The 14,674-nt window shown below is 55.8% G+C and overlaps 1 protein-coding gene, 1 long non-coding RNA gene and 1 pseudogene across 5 annotated transcripts; 2 read left to right on the forward strand and 1 right to left on the reverse strand.

The window, feature by feature from the left end:
* Window positions 1–781: 781 nt before the first annotated feature.
* On the reverse strand, window positions 782–8,748 carry LOC122913036. Its single transcript, XR_006385698.1, has 3 exons — window positions 8,734–8,748; window positions 1,462–1,671; window positions 782–1,225 (listed from the first exon to the last, which is right to left on the reverse strand). It is a non-coding gene; the product is annotated as an uncharacterized LOC122913036 (long non-coding RNA).
* Window positions 4,643–14,378, forward strand: LGALS12 (galectin 12). 4 transcript variants are annotated; one of them, XM_044259516.1, is made up of 10 exons: window positions 4,643–5,075; window positions 6,790–6,878; window positions 7,005–7,218; window positions 8,051–8,170; window positions 8,785–8,823; window positions 9,428–9,454; window positions 9,601–9,850; window positions 9,974–10,062; window positions 13,260–13,410; window positions 13,916–14,378. In XM_044259516.1, the coding sequence occupies exons 1-10, from the start codon at window positions 5,007–5,009 to the stop codon at window positions 14,302–14,304; spliced, it is 1,437 nt and encodes a 478-aa protein (XP_044115451.1). In that variant the 5' UTR covers window positions 4,643–5,006; the 3' UTR covers window positions 14,305–14,378. The 4 variants fall into 4 exon arrangements, with proteins under 4 accessions (XP_044115451.1, XP_044115454.1, XP_044115452.1 ...); XM_044259519.1 differs by lacking the exon at window positions 9,601–9,850 and having other exon boundaries at window positions 13,916–14,125; XM_044259517.1 differs by lacking the exons at window positions 6,790–6,878; window positions 7,005–7,218.
* Window positions 8,542–8,665, forward strand: LOC122914689 (annotated as a pseudogene).
* Window positions 14,379–14,674: the final 296 nt, after the last annotated feature.

Raw genomic sequence — 14,674 nt, forward strand, 5'->3', positions numbered from 1 at the left:
TGAGAGAGAGAGAGAGTGTGTGAGAGGGGAGAAGTTCAGAGGGAGAAGCAGACTCTCCGTGGAGCTGGGAGCCCGACGTGGGACTCGTTCCCGGGACTCCTGAGTCATGACCTGAGCTGAAGGCAGTTGCCCAACCAACTGAGCCACCCAGGCGTCCCCAATGAAGTTTTATATTATTCTTCATAAAGATCCGATCTTCAGTATATTGTGTTTTTCCCTCCACTTGTTGGGAAGTTTACCCAGTATCCTTTCATTTATTGCACTTGAAATTTTAACATGCATGCTCAAAGTCCAAAATTAATATCTTAAACACCCCTCTGCAACAATGCAAGGATGTCAGAACATCCACCTCTGCCTTCCTCTCCCATGTTATTTTAGTTTTGCCCTTTTTTTAGCCTGAATTCACCTAATTACCATTCATATCTCACACAGACATTCGTTTAGATTTGCCAGTTGGCCACTCCCACTCCTCATCACTCCTTCTTGCATTGCAAACCTTCCCTCTGACGTCATCTTTCTTCTTCCTAAAACATAGTCCTTAGGAACTCCTACCATATATCTCTCCTAGCTCTCATGGTGCCCAGATGAGACCCCACACACCCTTCCATCAGGAAGTAAATATGTCTGCTTCTGTTTCTTTCTGTGGTGTCACCAACATCGATGGCCAGTGCTAAACTATATTGGGTTTCAGTAACCGAAAATGATCAGAAAGTGACAGGAACCCAGCAGGAAAAAGAGAGTCAACCTACATGGTCAAGAGCCATGGGCGAGGAAAAAATCACGCTACATCAAGTTTTTGGTTGAGATTCTTCCCCAAACTTATGTTCCATGGGGGAGGGAAGACTGTTCATAGGATAAACATCAAAGGAATGAAAAGTGTTGAGTTAGTCTACTGAAGGTATGGGGGGTGTTTGTTCTTCCCATTTTACAACACTTCCATCTAGATGGTTCGACCTCTGTGCAGGGGGAGATGAATAAAAAGTGGCTGGCTTTATCCTATTGGTTTTCTCCTCCAGGTGTATGTTGTCTCTCTTCAAGTCGAAGCTCCTTGAGAGCAAGACGACCTCCCTGTAACGACCACAGCACCTTGTTGCACAAAATGGCCGCAGATGCAAACATTCTCTCACAGGGCAGAACAGCCCCCAAATAAGTTGAAACTGTCTTCTCCAGAGCATATTAACAAGTTTCCAGGCAATAGCACCTCCATTCCTTCAACAGATGCTGACTAAAATACAAACAATCAAAAGAGAATATTATGAACAATTATAGGCCAACAAATTGGGCAATCTGAAAGACAGCGGTAAATTCCTAGAAACATATAAACTAACAAATGTTCAGGGACTGAACATCCCCTGCCCAGGCCATTTCCTGCACCCTCTCCCTCCCCCAAAATGGTCCTGCCTGGAATTAGCCCACCTTCCAGATTGAACCCACAGCTTCTCTGTATGTCCATTAGTTTACCAGACTCTTCCCAATCCTTTGGTTCAAGATGTTGGAGGCTTTTTTTTTTCTTTTCCTTTTGGTCTCTTTTCCTTATCTTTCTCACCAGCCAGCTGTCCAGTTCTGTCGATCCTTCCTGACCAGGATTTCTACTCATTATCCTACTGTCTGTTCCAGGATGGTGCAGAACTGGTCCCGAGAGAAGGAGGATCTGTGAGACTCTCCAGGGACCTGGAAGGGAGCCAGAGAGACGAAGGCTCAGATGTAGACCAAAGTAGGTGAATCTGGGCGTTAGTTTCTCCCCGGGCCCAAAGCTATACCCATGCAAGAGCACAGATAGGGGAAGAAGTTGCCAGATCAAAGAATGGGGGAGAAAGGGACACCCTGAGGTCCCTGATATGATTTTCTGGCCACTAACTCGTTCCTCATAGACAAAGATAAATTTGCCTCGATGACGATCTGCAGCCGGTGGGAAGAGCAGCCGCCTCCCGTGGGCTTGTGCCAGGACTCCACGGCTGCTGGGGAGAAACAGAAGGTGCTGGTGGCCGGATAGGAACCCAAAACCACAGCTCCGGGTAGTCAGTCATTTTTTTTTTTTAAGATTTTATTTATTTGACAGAGATCACAAGCAGGCAGAGAGGCAGGCAGAGAGAGAGGAAGGGAAGCAGGCTCCCCACTGAGCAGAGAGTCTGATGGGGGACACCATCCCAGGACCCTGAGATCATGACCTGAGCCGAAGGCAGAGGCTTTAACCCACTGAGCCACCCAGGCACCCCTGCTCAAATGTATTTAAAGGATGAATGACTGGGCGCCTGGGTGGCTCAGTGGGTTAAAGCCTCTGCCTTCGGCTCAGGTCATGATCCCAGGGTCCTGGGATCGAGCCCCACACCGGGCTCTCTGCTCTGCGGGGAGCCTGCTTCCTCCTCTCTGTCTGCCTGCCTCTCTGCCTACTTGTGATCTCTGTCTAATAAATAAATAAAATCTTTTAAAAAAATACATTTGAGCACTTGGTTGGTGTCAGGCTTGCTTGGTGCTGAGGGTCTAAGTGTAAATTTGCCTTCATGGAATTTATAGCTGGGAAGTAGGCGGGGGGAGACAAACATTAGACAATTCTTTGATATATAATGACCAGTTATGATAAGGGCTCTTAGGGACAAGCCCAGGTCTAGGAAGCTGGAGTGGAGTGGGGGCACCAGCCTGGGGCAGGGAAATCCCTTCCCCCTCCCATCAGTGTCAGAGTCATCATCAGGCCTTTCCCCTCCCCCACAGGTTCCCCTCCCTCTGGCTCAAGAAAAGGGATTTGCCCTCTCCCACTCCTGGACAGACCCACAGACGCGAAGGCCCTCTCTCACTCTGTAGCCTCGCATGTTCCACAAGCTCTGGAGTCATGCTTTAAGCCCAGCCAGGTCCCTTGCAGCTGTCAAAACCCAAGGAAAGGAGAAATGAAATGCACCACCTTCTTCCCTCTGCTTCGGGCCCTCATCAGCCCCCACTCCCGACCCCTGCAACGGTCTTGGCATTCCAGGGGGAGACCAGCTACAACCATTGCTCTGAATTGTGCTCTGCCCCCCCAAAATCAGACATTGAAGTCCTCACCCCCAGGAAATAGAATGAGACTCTATTTGGACATAAGGCCCTTTTTAAAAGGGTAATTAAGGTAAAATGAGTTCATATGGGTAGAATTCCAGATGATTTGTCTACTTACAAGAGATTAGGACACACACAGATCAAGGGGCAACCCTCCACAAGCCTCAGTGGGAAAAAAAAATCCTTGCGAACACCTTGATCTTGGGCTTCTAGCTTCCAGAGCCATGAGAAAATGAACATCTGTGTTTAAGCAGCCCAGTCTGTGCTGTTTTGCTATGCCGCCCTCCTTCCTCGATTCAGAGGGGGACTGAGGGCCGCCAGGAGGGTGGGGGAGGGCACTTTGCTTCAGGCTGAAAGGACCAGGACCCAGGCCTGCCTCCCAGCGGCAGGGCCCCCTGGCTTGCCCAACAGGATTCTCCACCTCGGTTTCTCCTTCACGGTGTGCATCCGGATTATTCTGTCTTAATACACCTCTGATTGAACTTCCCCATACAAGAACCTCCTGCGGCCCAGCTCCTCCTACCCAGCAAGATCCAAGCAAACTTCCTGGTTCCGCACCCCAGACCCTGCCGGTTAAGGCCCCAGTCAGTGAGGGCTTCTCCAACACCCACATGCATCAGATCACCTGGGGAGCATGTGAAAATGCAGATTCCTGCCCCCCCCCCACCAGAGTGATTCCCCTTCCATAGGTCTGGGGTGGGGCCCAGAAGGACACATTTCTAACAAGCTTCCAGGCCACGCTGATGCCACACTTGAGGAGCTTGGGCTCCGCTGTCTTTCCCCAGAAGCGCCCCAGCGCCTGCTCTGCCGTCAGAGCAGCTTTCTTCTTCCCTCAGCTCCCCAGGCCCTGGAGCCTCTGCCCAGCCTGGGCTGCCGCCAGGAATTCCCTGCCGCCAAGTCCCACAGGGGGCTCAGATCCTGGGACCTCCCAAATCAGGATAAAGTCGAGTGGTTGTGCCGCCTTTTAAAGGGAAGGCTTTATTGGAACTCGAACCCAAACTGGAGTGACTCCAGTCCAAAGACTGGGGGATCTCCATGAACAGGCAGACAGCTGGGTCCACCCCCAGACCCCCAGACACAGACCTCCCGTGGAGACACTCTTCAGAAGTCACCGTCTCAATACACAGATGAGCAAAGGGAGTCACAGAAAGGGCAAGTGACTTGGCCCAGGGCACACAGCAGGCGCACGTTAAGCAGAGGCTGAGCTAGAACCGGGGTCTCCTTAGGTGTGGAACATTCTGCCCACTGCATCTCACTGCCTCTTCTGAGCCTCCAGGGGGCGCTGCTCTCCTCCTGCCCCTTTCTCACCATCCTCCACCTCCTTTCTGACCGCAGCTGGGCCCTGGCATTTGTAGCTAAAGATGAAATGGAGCCCCAGGGGATTATGAATCATGCAAAAGGGGGAAAGGGCAGGGGAAGCTCTCCGCGCCGGGAGGGGAGTCGGGCATGCAAAGCCACTCAGCCAAGTCCAAGAAGCTGGGGCGGGGCTTGTCCCGGGACCAGCCCACATGTGCCACCCACGGACCTCCGACTGGGGAGGGCTCAGAGGGGAGGCCGGGGAACCACAAACAGCAGGCCGGAAGAGAACCTGCCTCTGCCCTCCCTTTGCAACAGCTCGGCGCTTCAGAGCCCAGTGCAAGTGGGGGCAGGGGGCTGGTTAGTTAGCTGCTTAGTTCAAGCTTCTTGCTCCTGGACTCGGATTTCTGCTGACAGCCCCAATCCAGCTGGCGGGACTGGATCTGGGGTGTGCACCAGGGTTGGACCACTGCCCAGTGCTGCGCTCTCAGGCCTGCTGGGAGGGGCACCGGGACCCTGCTGGACGCAGGCTAACCGCCTGGGTTAACCGCTGAGGCTGACCGCTAAGGGAGTTGCCCTGGCACCTCAGATCCTGGCTGGGAAAGGCAAGTCCGGCCAGTGGGGGCAGGGCCAGGGCTCCTGGAATCTGGATCTGCAGGCCGAGTTGGAGGCGCTCCATTCCCATGTCACCTGGAGAAAAACTAGACCCACTTCCTGACCCTTTCATCCTGCAGCCGCCCATCTTCCACCCGGTGAGCAGCCACTCTGGTCTGGAATCTCCAGGTCCCAGGGCTCCCCCCAACTCCAGCAGGACCCAGACTCCCAGGCGGTGGGTGGAGAGGCCTTTGGGTTTGGGCCATCCCCCCCAGCACCTGCTCATAGACTCCGGAAGGCCCTCCTGAGCTTAGCGAAGTGGCTGACCAGCTAATTCCCGCTTGGGTGCGAATGATGGGGCTCACCAGGTCCTTTCATTTTAAAAGTAATAGAGCCCGGAGTCAGGGCTGTGCTCCTGTCATGTGAAGGGGGCCAGGCTAGGAGGATCGGGGGCTCCTGGGACACTGAGTACCTAGGATGGTCTCATCTCCAGCCTGGAAGAGAGTCATGTTGGAACCTCCAACTCAAGGATGGGTGTAGGGGTCCCCTCATGTCCTCCTCCTGCTCAGTGCCCACATGGATTTGCTGAAGTCTGGTTTTGCTTTACAGAAGGCTGAACGCCCAGCACACTCCTTCCTCGCATTAATAACGCTAATTATCACTTTCTCTTGACTGCGCCTTCTCCCCCTGGGAGAGCTGGGGCAGCTCGGTAATTACTACAGGCCAGGCCTGGAGCCTGGAAAGTGGGAGGGGCGGCAGGACTGAGCCTGGCTAAGCCTTGGGCCCTCCGACAGCCAGCCGGGAGCTCCAGCACCTTCCCGGATGCCTGAGTGATGGGGTGAAGCAGCTTCCCAGGTTACAAGCTCCCTCCTTGCTCTGCAGGCTGCGAGCTCCTACCTAGAGGGCAGCACTGTTGGGGCTCAGGTCCTTCTAGGTGGTTCAGAGAACACGTGAAAGCCAGTCTTGGTTGTGCTGATGTGTCCCTGGGACGTGTTCCCATTCATTCTGCAAACACATATTCACAGCCCACACTGTGCCAGGCGAGGCCCTGAGCACAGAAGGGAAAAACAGGGCTTCAGCTCCCGCTAGCCTGAGCCTCCAGCAGAAACAGCCAGCCCCCTGCTTTCCCTGTAAGCCCACCAATGGCCAAGCTGGCCATAGAATGAAGCATTCCGGGAACACAGGGGACGGAAGGAAAAACTCAGTCACCGTAGTGGACAGTGCTTGGAGAAGGTGTCAGAGAACCTCGAAAGTCCAGTTGGATCTCGCAGGGCCAAGGGAGAGTAGAGGAAGCGGCTCTGAAAAGGCAGGGAGTTCTAAACGTGTGTGTTGTGTTTTAGGAATTCTGCATAGCTTCTGTGTGGGGAGAGGTGAGCCTGGGAAGGTAGGCTGGGCGGTTGTTGGGTATCTCTCCTGGTATCCATATCAGGGTCCCAACTTGTCCAGCCTTCTGCCTGCTGCCCATCTCCCCTGCCCCCACGTTCCTGGGCTTCAGCCCGTAAACAGCCTCAGGACCTCGATGCCGGGTGCTGGAGGTCAGGGCAAGTCTCACTGAGGACTCTTCTGTGCCCAGGGAGCTGGGAAGAGGGGCAGGGCTCTACCACCATGGGTCCAAGGGGGGATGCTCCAAGGGGGGGATGGAGCTGAACTTGGCTTCCCTAGAGCAACGCGGCTTTGACATGTGAGGGTCCAGGAAAGGGGGAAAGGTGGAAGAGAACCCTAATTTTTCCCCCATGAGGACATTTTCTGTTGGGGGCAGGAGAATGGAGTTTTCTTGTTCTTCTCTCCCCCACCCTCTGCCCACCTGATGTGGGGATCCCTCGTAAGACCCATTCCCCAGCCCCATATGGCAAGCTCTCCCCCCTTGTTCAGGTGGTTCCTTATGTCGCAACAATTTTCGGTGGCCTGCGTGCGGGCAAGATGGTCATGCTACAGGGAGTGGTCCCTCTAGAGGCACGCAGGTAAGGGGGTGCTCCGCGGGGCTGCTGGAGCTCAGCCCCAGAGGCATCGAGCTGGAGGCTCCTCTCTGCCTTTGGGGTCTCGGGGTTTCTGACCAGGGGTGCCCCTTCAAGAGCACCTCTCCCCAGGTTCCAGGTAGACTTCCAGTGCGGCTGCAGCGTGCACCCCCGGCCGGATATCGCCGTCCACTTCAACCCTCGCTTCCACACCACCAAGCCCCACGTCATCTGCAACACCCTGCACTTGGGGCGCTGGGAGGCCGAGGCCCGGTGGCCCCGCGTGCCCCTGCAGAGAGGAGCCCCTTTCCGCCTCCTTTTTCTCTTTGGAAACGAGGAAATGAAGGTGACGGGAAGGGATGGGCTTTGGCGTCTAGAACCTTCATCCTTCTCCTCCTCCTTCCTTCCACCGAATTCTCCACGTCACTGTGAGGAGGAGCATCCCCGGGAGGGCTTAAGACCTGAGAGGACTGAGCAGCCGCCGAGCATCGCTCCGAGCTGCCCTGGGCCCACCTGGCCTGGGACCCATGGAGGCAAGAAAGCCCTCTCGTGCCTGGCCCTGGCCCTGGGGAGGACACCAGAGCCATAGTCCTAGCAAGTTCTTTAAGAGCCTGCAATGTGATGGGCTCTGTTCTAGCCCCTCAATATCCACTGGTTAGCGCGTCACAAGGTGGGTAACTCACACCCTGCCCATCTCATGACGGCAGCGGGGGCAGGGCACAGGGAGCGAGAACTCCCCTTCAAGGCTTTCTCCATGGATAGGAACTCCTGCCAGAAAGATGGCAGGACCTTGACCTCTCCGGGGGAAAGGGGAGCTGATGGGAGCCAGCAGCAGAGGGAGGCCCCTGTGGGGGAGAAGTCATCTGGCCTCCTGAACCCCCATTTCCTCACCTGGGGCTGGGGCTTCTGCTGCTGCTGAGGGATGGCCTAGGAAAGTGTTATGTCGGGGCAGAGGGACAATCAAAAGGGCCTTGGTTCCAAGGTCAGCTGTGCAACCTTGGGAAGGTCACAGAAGCTTCCCACACCTTGGGCACCTCGTCTGCCAAACGCGCCCGTCTCCCAGATTGGGTGTGAAGTTAAACGAGGGACAGGCCAGGTAAGAGCGCCCCACGAGGCCAGGCGGATTCAGTGCACACTAGGTGCTGCTGAGCTGTTTGTCTGTCTGTCTGTCTCTCCAGGTGAGTGTGAATGGACAACACTTTCTCCACTACCGCTACCGGCTCCCGCTGTCCCGTGTAGACACCCTGGGCATATTTGGTGACATCCTGGTGGAGGCTATTGGATTCCTGAACATCAGCGTGAGTTCCCTGAGTGGCGACGGCTCCTGCCTCCCCCTGGTGTCTGGGCGGGCCCGGGAGCCCCTGCTGCCCCAGGCAAGCCCTGTCACGCCCATTACAACCATGGTAGAGGGGATCCATCAAGGTGTGGGATTTGAGCGGGGTTGAGAAGGTATCTGCAGAAGGGGACCCGAGAGCAATGGCCAGGAGGCGATCTGCTTGGACACTTGGAGCCAGGGGACCCAAGCCTCAGTAGCTCTGTCCTTCGCCCCTGAGGAGCTTATGGAAAATGCAGATTTCTAGGACCCGCCACCAGACATGCCGACTCCCTAAGTCTGAGGAGGCGCCTAGGAATCAGCATGGGCAAGTGCCAGGTTTGAGAACCCCCGACAGTCTACGGCCATACCACCCTGAACGCGCCCGATCTCGTCTGATCTCGGAAGCTAAGCAGGGTCGGGCCTGGTTAGTACTTGGATGGGAGAACCCCCGACAAGGCCTGCAGGGAGAGTGAGGACCCACCAAAGCCAGCCTCTACCCACCCCAGGGCATCAGCAGGGTAGGTGGGAGCCCCGCAAATGACTCACAGAGCTCGGCGGGCCTGAATCCCATGTGTTGCGTCTCCTCTTCCCTAACAGCCGTTTGCGGAGGGCGGCAGCGAGTACCCAGTTGGATACGTGAGTTTCTGGGGAGCAAGGCTGGCCCTCATGGTTCTGGCCACACTAGCTGAGCCACCACTGTTCCCAGCTCCCCTGGCTTGACCTGCTACTCACTGGACTTGCCCAATTCGACAAAAGCCAGCTGCCCCTTCCCTCACTGGGCAGTTGCCATGGATACTGGTCACTCCCCTCATTGCCCACAAGCCTGGATTTCCCTCTCCCAGCCCGAGCCAGGGTCTGCTTGGGAATTCCGATGGATGGGGTGGGCTGGCTGTGCAGGGTGGGCGGAGCCCCAGGGCTCCTATCAGAAGATCCCGCCAAGTTGGAACTTCCCGTTGCATCCACCAGGCGAGGGAGCTGGGGTCGGCCTGCAGGACAGAGGGGGAAAAGAGGTCCAAGGCCACACAATAAGTGAATGACAGGACTCTCTGTGCAAGTCTAACACATTCTTCCAGACCCAGTGTCCATCTGAATCCAAGAGGCCCCCCCTCGGCGCTCTCATTGTTCACCTGTGTTGTTTTTAAGAGAAACAAACCCCAGATACACCCAATTCTTCATAATAATATTGAGAAGCTCTCTTCCGCTGAGCTGTCTCCTTTCTCTTTCTTTCTCCCCTCGACAGCCCTTCCTGCTGAAGAGCCCCAGCCTGGTGAGTGACCTCCCTCCTGGGTCACCTTGAGGAGGTGTCGTCCTGAGGAAGCACGCCCGCCCCCCAGTGGGAAATGCCTCCAGCATCAAGATTCCCCCTTCCTTTTCCCTTCGTTTCCCCTTTTGTCCATTTATTCCGCATACCAGTATCTGAGATTCTTCTGTGCCAGGCCCGGTGCCAGGCTCCAGAACAGAGGGACCAGCCAGTCCCAGCCCTCCAGTGGCTCACAGGCTGATGGAGAGACAGACCAACAAACAGGCCATGACAGTCCAGGATGCACCAACGGGGGACATATTGTTGCTCATGGCCCCCGGGAAGAGGGGGCGACCACGAAGCTCAGCCCTGAAAGGCCAGGGAGAGCCGAGGCCTGCGGTAGATGTTCGATAAATGAGGATAGTTGAGTGTCCTCCTGGCCGCATGCCTAGAGACAGACACCTGCCGCGGGGCTCCCCTGGGGGCAGCAGCTCTCCCCAGACCCCTGTGTGCCTCCCTTCTCAGTCATCTCCCATCTCCCTACAGGAGGTGCCCTGCTCGTGTGCCCTTCCCCGGGGTCTCTGGCCCGGACAGGTCATCGTGCTGCGGGGGCTGGTCTTGCCGGAGCCCAAGGAGTACGTATCCACATGGAAGGGAGGGAGAGATCTCCGGGTGGATGAGCTCCACAAGTGTCCCCTCTTCCATCTCTAACACCACTGCCCCGTCGTGGAGCTTGTGGCTGCGAGTGTGCTCAGTGCTTAGTTCCAACGACTGAGCACGGGACGGTGCCCAGTGCTCAGGTTGCCCCCCACGGCCCCGACAGCCCCAATTCCCGGAGAACCCTCCCTGCCTGTCCATCTGTTCAGGCCAACCAGCCTCTCATCGCAGGTGCCAGCTGGGGCCTCCGGAAAGATCCTTTAAGGGCTCACGCTGAGACCCAGATAGAGAACTCAGCCTCGCAGGGTGACACGGCACAGGGTTTGGGAAACATGGCCAGGCAGCCCCAAAGAGAGGGCCTGGAGCTGGGCAGTGGGAGCTCGGAGCCATACACCAACTACACGGGTGCTGCCTAATCTTTCCAACAGGGGGCGCTCCTGCTCCACTCCCGAAACCTACGCACTCCAAAGCCACTTTCGCTTTCTTTTTCCTTTTTTTTTCCTTTCCTCCTTCCCTCCAGCTGGAATTGCGTTAGATTTCATGACCTTTCTGGGCCCGATCGCCTGGGTTTGACTTCTGCTGAGGGCACTTACTACCTGTGTGCCCCTTCAAGGCAGTTACTTTTCCTTTCTGTGCCTCAGTTTCCTCGTGTGTAAGAAGAGGTAATAATAGTGCCAGCTTCAGGGGTGGCGTGCATGCTCAGAACTGGGCCCGGCACACAGTAAGCGCTCTACCGATGTAGGGTTCATCAAAATGATCTCCGTGGAGGGGCGGGAGGGAAGGAAAGTGCCTTGTCTTCTCCCTTTCTGTTTCGGTTTTGTTTTCTGGAGTCCCTGACCTCAGTGAACTCTTGCCCTGCCTGCTCTTTCTGGAGCGGTTCTGTGAATTCTGGAGCGGGTACGCACCATAGCCCCAGACAGCATGAACCTCCAGAGTCAGGCATAATAGGGTTGGAGTCCTGGTTGGAGTCCTGGCTTGGAGCCACACACCAACTATACAGATGCTGCCTAATCGCTCCAGTATGGGACTGTGTGGTCCCATGAACAGTGCAGTCTTGGGGCAAGTCACGACAGCCCTCTGAGCCTGGAGTCCTGAGTTTCCCCATTGGAAAAAAAGGAGAGAGATCATCTCAGTCCTACAGGGAAAATGAAAAAGTTCCCAGGGTTACAAAGAATACCCTCCCCCACAAAAACTTGGGAGACATGTTATCAAGTTCATGTCCTAGTTCAAAGTCAAATGGCTAGTATCAGGGACGCAGCAAGTAATCAAACTGCTCTTTCTCGAAGGCCGGACAGGTGACAAAGAGCGAAGCCCTGGGTTGGGAAGGAAACGTGGAAAGAGTTTTTCCATAGAGCCACTCAGGCCCAGCCTTCTGATTATTTTTAAAGAAGAAGCAGGAACCCATCTTTCATATAAACCTTCCCAGTTTTGGAACATGGTATGACCTTGAAGTTGAAGAACACTGTGGACCAGCCAAGACATTTCTTTTCTTTTCTTTTTTAATTTATTTTATGAAGTGGTGTGCTACTTCTTCTTTTTTTTTTTTTTAAGATTTTATTATTTATTTGGCAGACAGAGATCAAAAGTAGGCAGAGAGAGAGGAAGAAGCAGGCTCCCTGACGGAGAGAGAGCCCGATGCGGGGCTCGATCCCAGGACCCTGAGATCATGACCTGAGCCAAAGGCAGAGGCTTTAACCCACTGAGCCACCCAGGCGCCCCCAGCCAGGACATTTCTACAGGCCAATTGGACCATGGGTCGCCAACAGGAAGACTTAGCAGCGCCTGGCGTTCAGCAAGTCCACAGTAAATGCTGTTACTGTTTTTTTCTGGAATCGACTGCAGCTTGAACTGGACAGAGGAAGTCGGAGTTGGAAGGCACAGAATTCGTCTGCATTAAAAATCTGTCCTTCCTTCTCCGTCCATCCCCATAGCACAGGTGTGCAGCTGCCACAGGACTTCACTAGGTGTCTGAGGACAGTCTGTTACCATCCAGGGCTGTGCAGGACAGGGATAAGAGGCAGGGAGACACTGAGGCCTCTAGGAGTTCTCAGGCCAATGGGAAGGGCTTGGGGCTGGGGGGCTAGAGGCTCTGTGTGGTGCACTCTCTGGGGCCCTGGCTTTCCAAGCTTCTTCCCAGTGGTGAGCCCTTGCTGGTTCCTTCCCAAAGCTGGAAATGTCTGGGGCGTCCTCCTAGATCAGATCCAACGAAAGTCCCTGGAAGACCCACCCAGGGTGCACCTTCCCCATCCCTCCACTTCCATCCCCTCCCCCTGCTTCGCTGTTCCACGCTATGCCTCCTGGTGTCTCTGGTCTCCGGCTCTGAGGCTATTATCAACCACTTCTTGATGCCCGAGGCATCAGCCACCAGTAACTTCAGAGGCATTGTTTCAAAGGAAGCTCCCTGGACATGAAAAGGAATCTGGCTCCCCTCTGAGGGGCAGGTGCCAGGCAGCAGAAAGGTGCCAAATCTGGAGTCCTGTCTTATGCCCAGCCCAGCCCAAAGCCTCGCAGCTATTACTAGTGACAGACTCAGCCATGTGACTTCTTGTCCTTGTCACTTACACGGGCTGCTGAACCTCAAGGCACAGGATTTCCGGGAGGACTCCGTAAAAACACCTACTATGTGCCAGGCACTCGATAACTTTCACGTACCCTATCTCTTTGTTCCTGTCAATAGGAGGGATTGGACGGTAGAGTGATATTTGTTACACAGTGGGTATAATATGTGCTGATCACATGCCCGGTGCTGTTCTAGCACTTTACACAGGAGAGCTCGTGAGGCAGGTACAGTGCCCTTCTCCCCACACTACAGAGCAGGAAACTGAGGCACAGGGATGTGCAGTGACCTCCCCAGGCTCCCAGGACTAGGAAGCAGCGGAGCAGGGTTGAACCCAGGTGGCTCACACCTCCACATGATTTGCAAAACACTTAAGACAACACAGCACGAAGCACCCAGTATGTGTTAGCTACTACTAATACGATTCTCCCCATCTCGACAGGGGAAAACAAGGCTCAGGCAAGGTCTTATGCTCCCCCAGGGCCCTCCAGCTGTGGGTGGCAACGTGGGGATTCCCACCCCCTCTCAGCTGCTCTCCCACATCCGTCCCTGCACTTAGGGTCTGGCAGCCACGGCTCAAAGGAGTCACGGAGCCCCTTCTCCCTCCCCTTCTTGTAGCTTCACACTGAGCCTGCGGGACGAGGCCGCTCACGTGCCCGTGATGCTCCGGGCTTCCTTCGCAGACAGAACTCTGGCCTGGATCTCGCGCTGGGGGTGCAAGAAGCTGATCTCAGCCCCCTTCCTCTTCTATCCACAGCGATTCTTCGAGGTCAGTCGGAGCCAAGTGGGCTGGTCCCTCCGGGGTGGGGCACAGAGCAGCATTCCCATGGGGAGACAGGGGTGCGTCCTAGAGCTGGGAAGCCAGAGCCTGCCAGGAGGAGCAGACATCCAGGCCACGGCTCTCAACCCTCCATGCACCTGCCAGCGATCCCACTCCCAAAACGTGGATATAATCAATCAGAGCAGACCCTGGTTATTTAACCACCCCACCCCCAAATGACTCCACAGTGCTACCAGGGCTGAGAGCCAGTACTCGCGGGAAGGCAGTGGGCACAGATGGTGGGACTGAGGCCCAGGGCTGGGATGATCCTCATGGAAGGTCACAGCAGTCTGGTGACAAGCTGGACACCCAGGCCTGTTCCTTCCCACAACCAGGTGTCCCACGGTCCAGTCTTTGTGACCTCCGAGGGGAGAGCTCGCTGGGTGGGGAGTCAGGCAGGCAGTGGAGGGTCAGTCTGTCCAGAAGCCTGTAGACCCCTCCTGTCCTTTTCCAGGTGCTGCTCCTGTGCCAGCAGGAAGGGCTGAAGCTGGCACTCAATGGGCAGGGCCTGGGCGCCACCAGCCTCCCGCGGCAGACCCTGGAGCGACTGCGGGAGCTCCGGGTCAGTGGCAGTGTCCAGCTCTACTGCATCCACTGCTGAGGAGTGAGCCGGGGACCCCGCCAGGGAAGGGGAGGGCCATGCCCGGCACCCCTTGGTGTAGCTCAGCTCTCCACCCTTCCTTGAACCGGGTGCCTGTCACCACCACCAGAGTCTGCAGGGGCTTTGGGTCCCACAGCACAGGGAAGGCTCCTCCAACTCGGGGCCCCCTCCCCCAGGAGCCTGGGACTTGGTTCTCTCCTCCTGCAGGCCCTAGACAGGGGGGAACGGGAGCAGCCTCATAAGGACACTCAAAGGTACAGTGGCTAAGGGACACCCGGGTGGCTCCGTCAGTGAAGCATCCAACTCTTGATTTCAGTTCAGGTCAGGATCTCAAGGTCATGAGATCGAGGCTCTGCACTCAGTAGGGAGTCTGCCTGGTACTGCCTGCCTCTCCCTCTGCCTGCCCACTCTGCCCTGCTCTAGCTCTCTCTCTCAAATAAATAAAATCTTTAAAAAGAAGATGACAACGACAGTGACTTAAAGCATTGAGACATATGTTTCCTTCTCATCTAATAGTTCTGGGGAAAATGGTCTCCAGTGAGTGGTGGAGCTCTGCTCCCCGTGGACCTTTAGGAGGGTCCCAGCCACGGTGCCCGCTTTCCCAGGGCACCG

This window comes from Neovison vison, chromosome 7, assembly GCF_020171115.1.
Source record: "Neovison vison isolate M4711 chromosome 7, ASM_NN_V1, whole genome shotgun sequence".
NCBI classification, from domain to species: Eukaryota; Metazoa; Chordata; class Mammalia; order Carnivora; family Mustelidae; genus Neogale; species Neogale vison.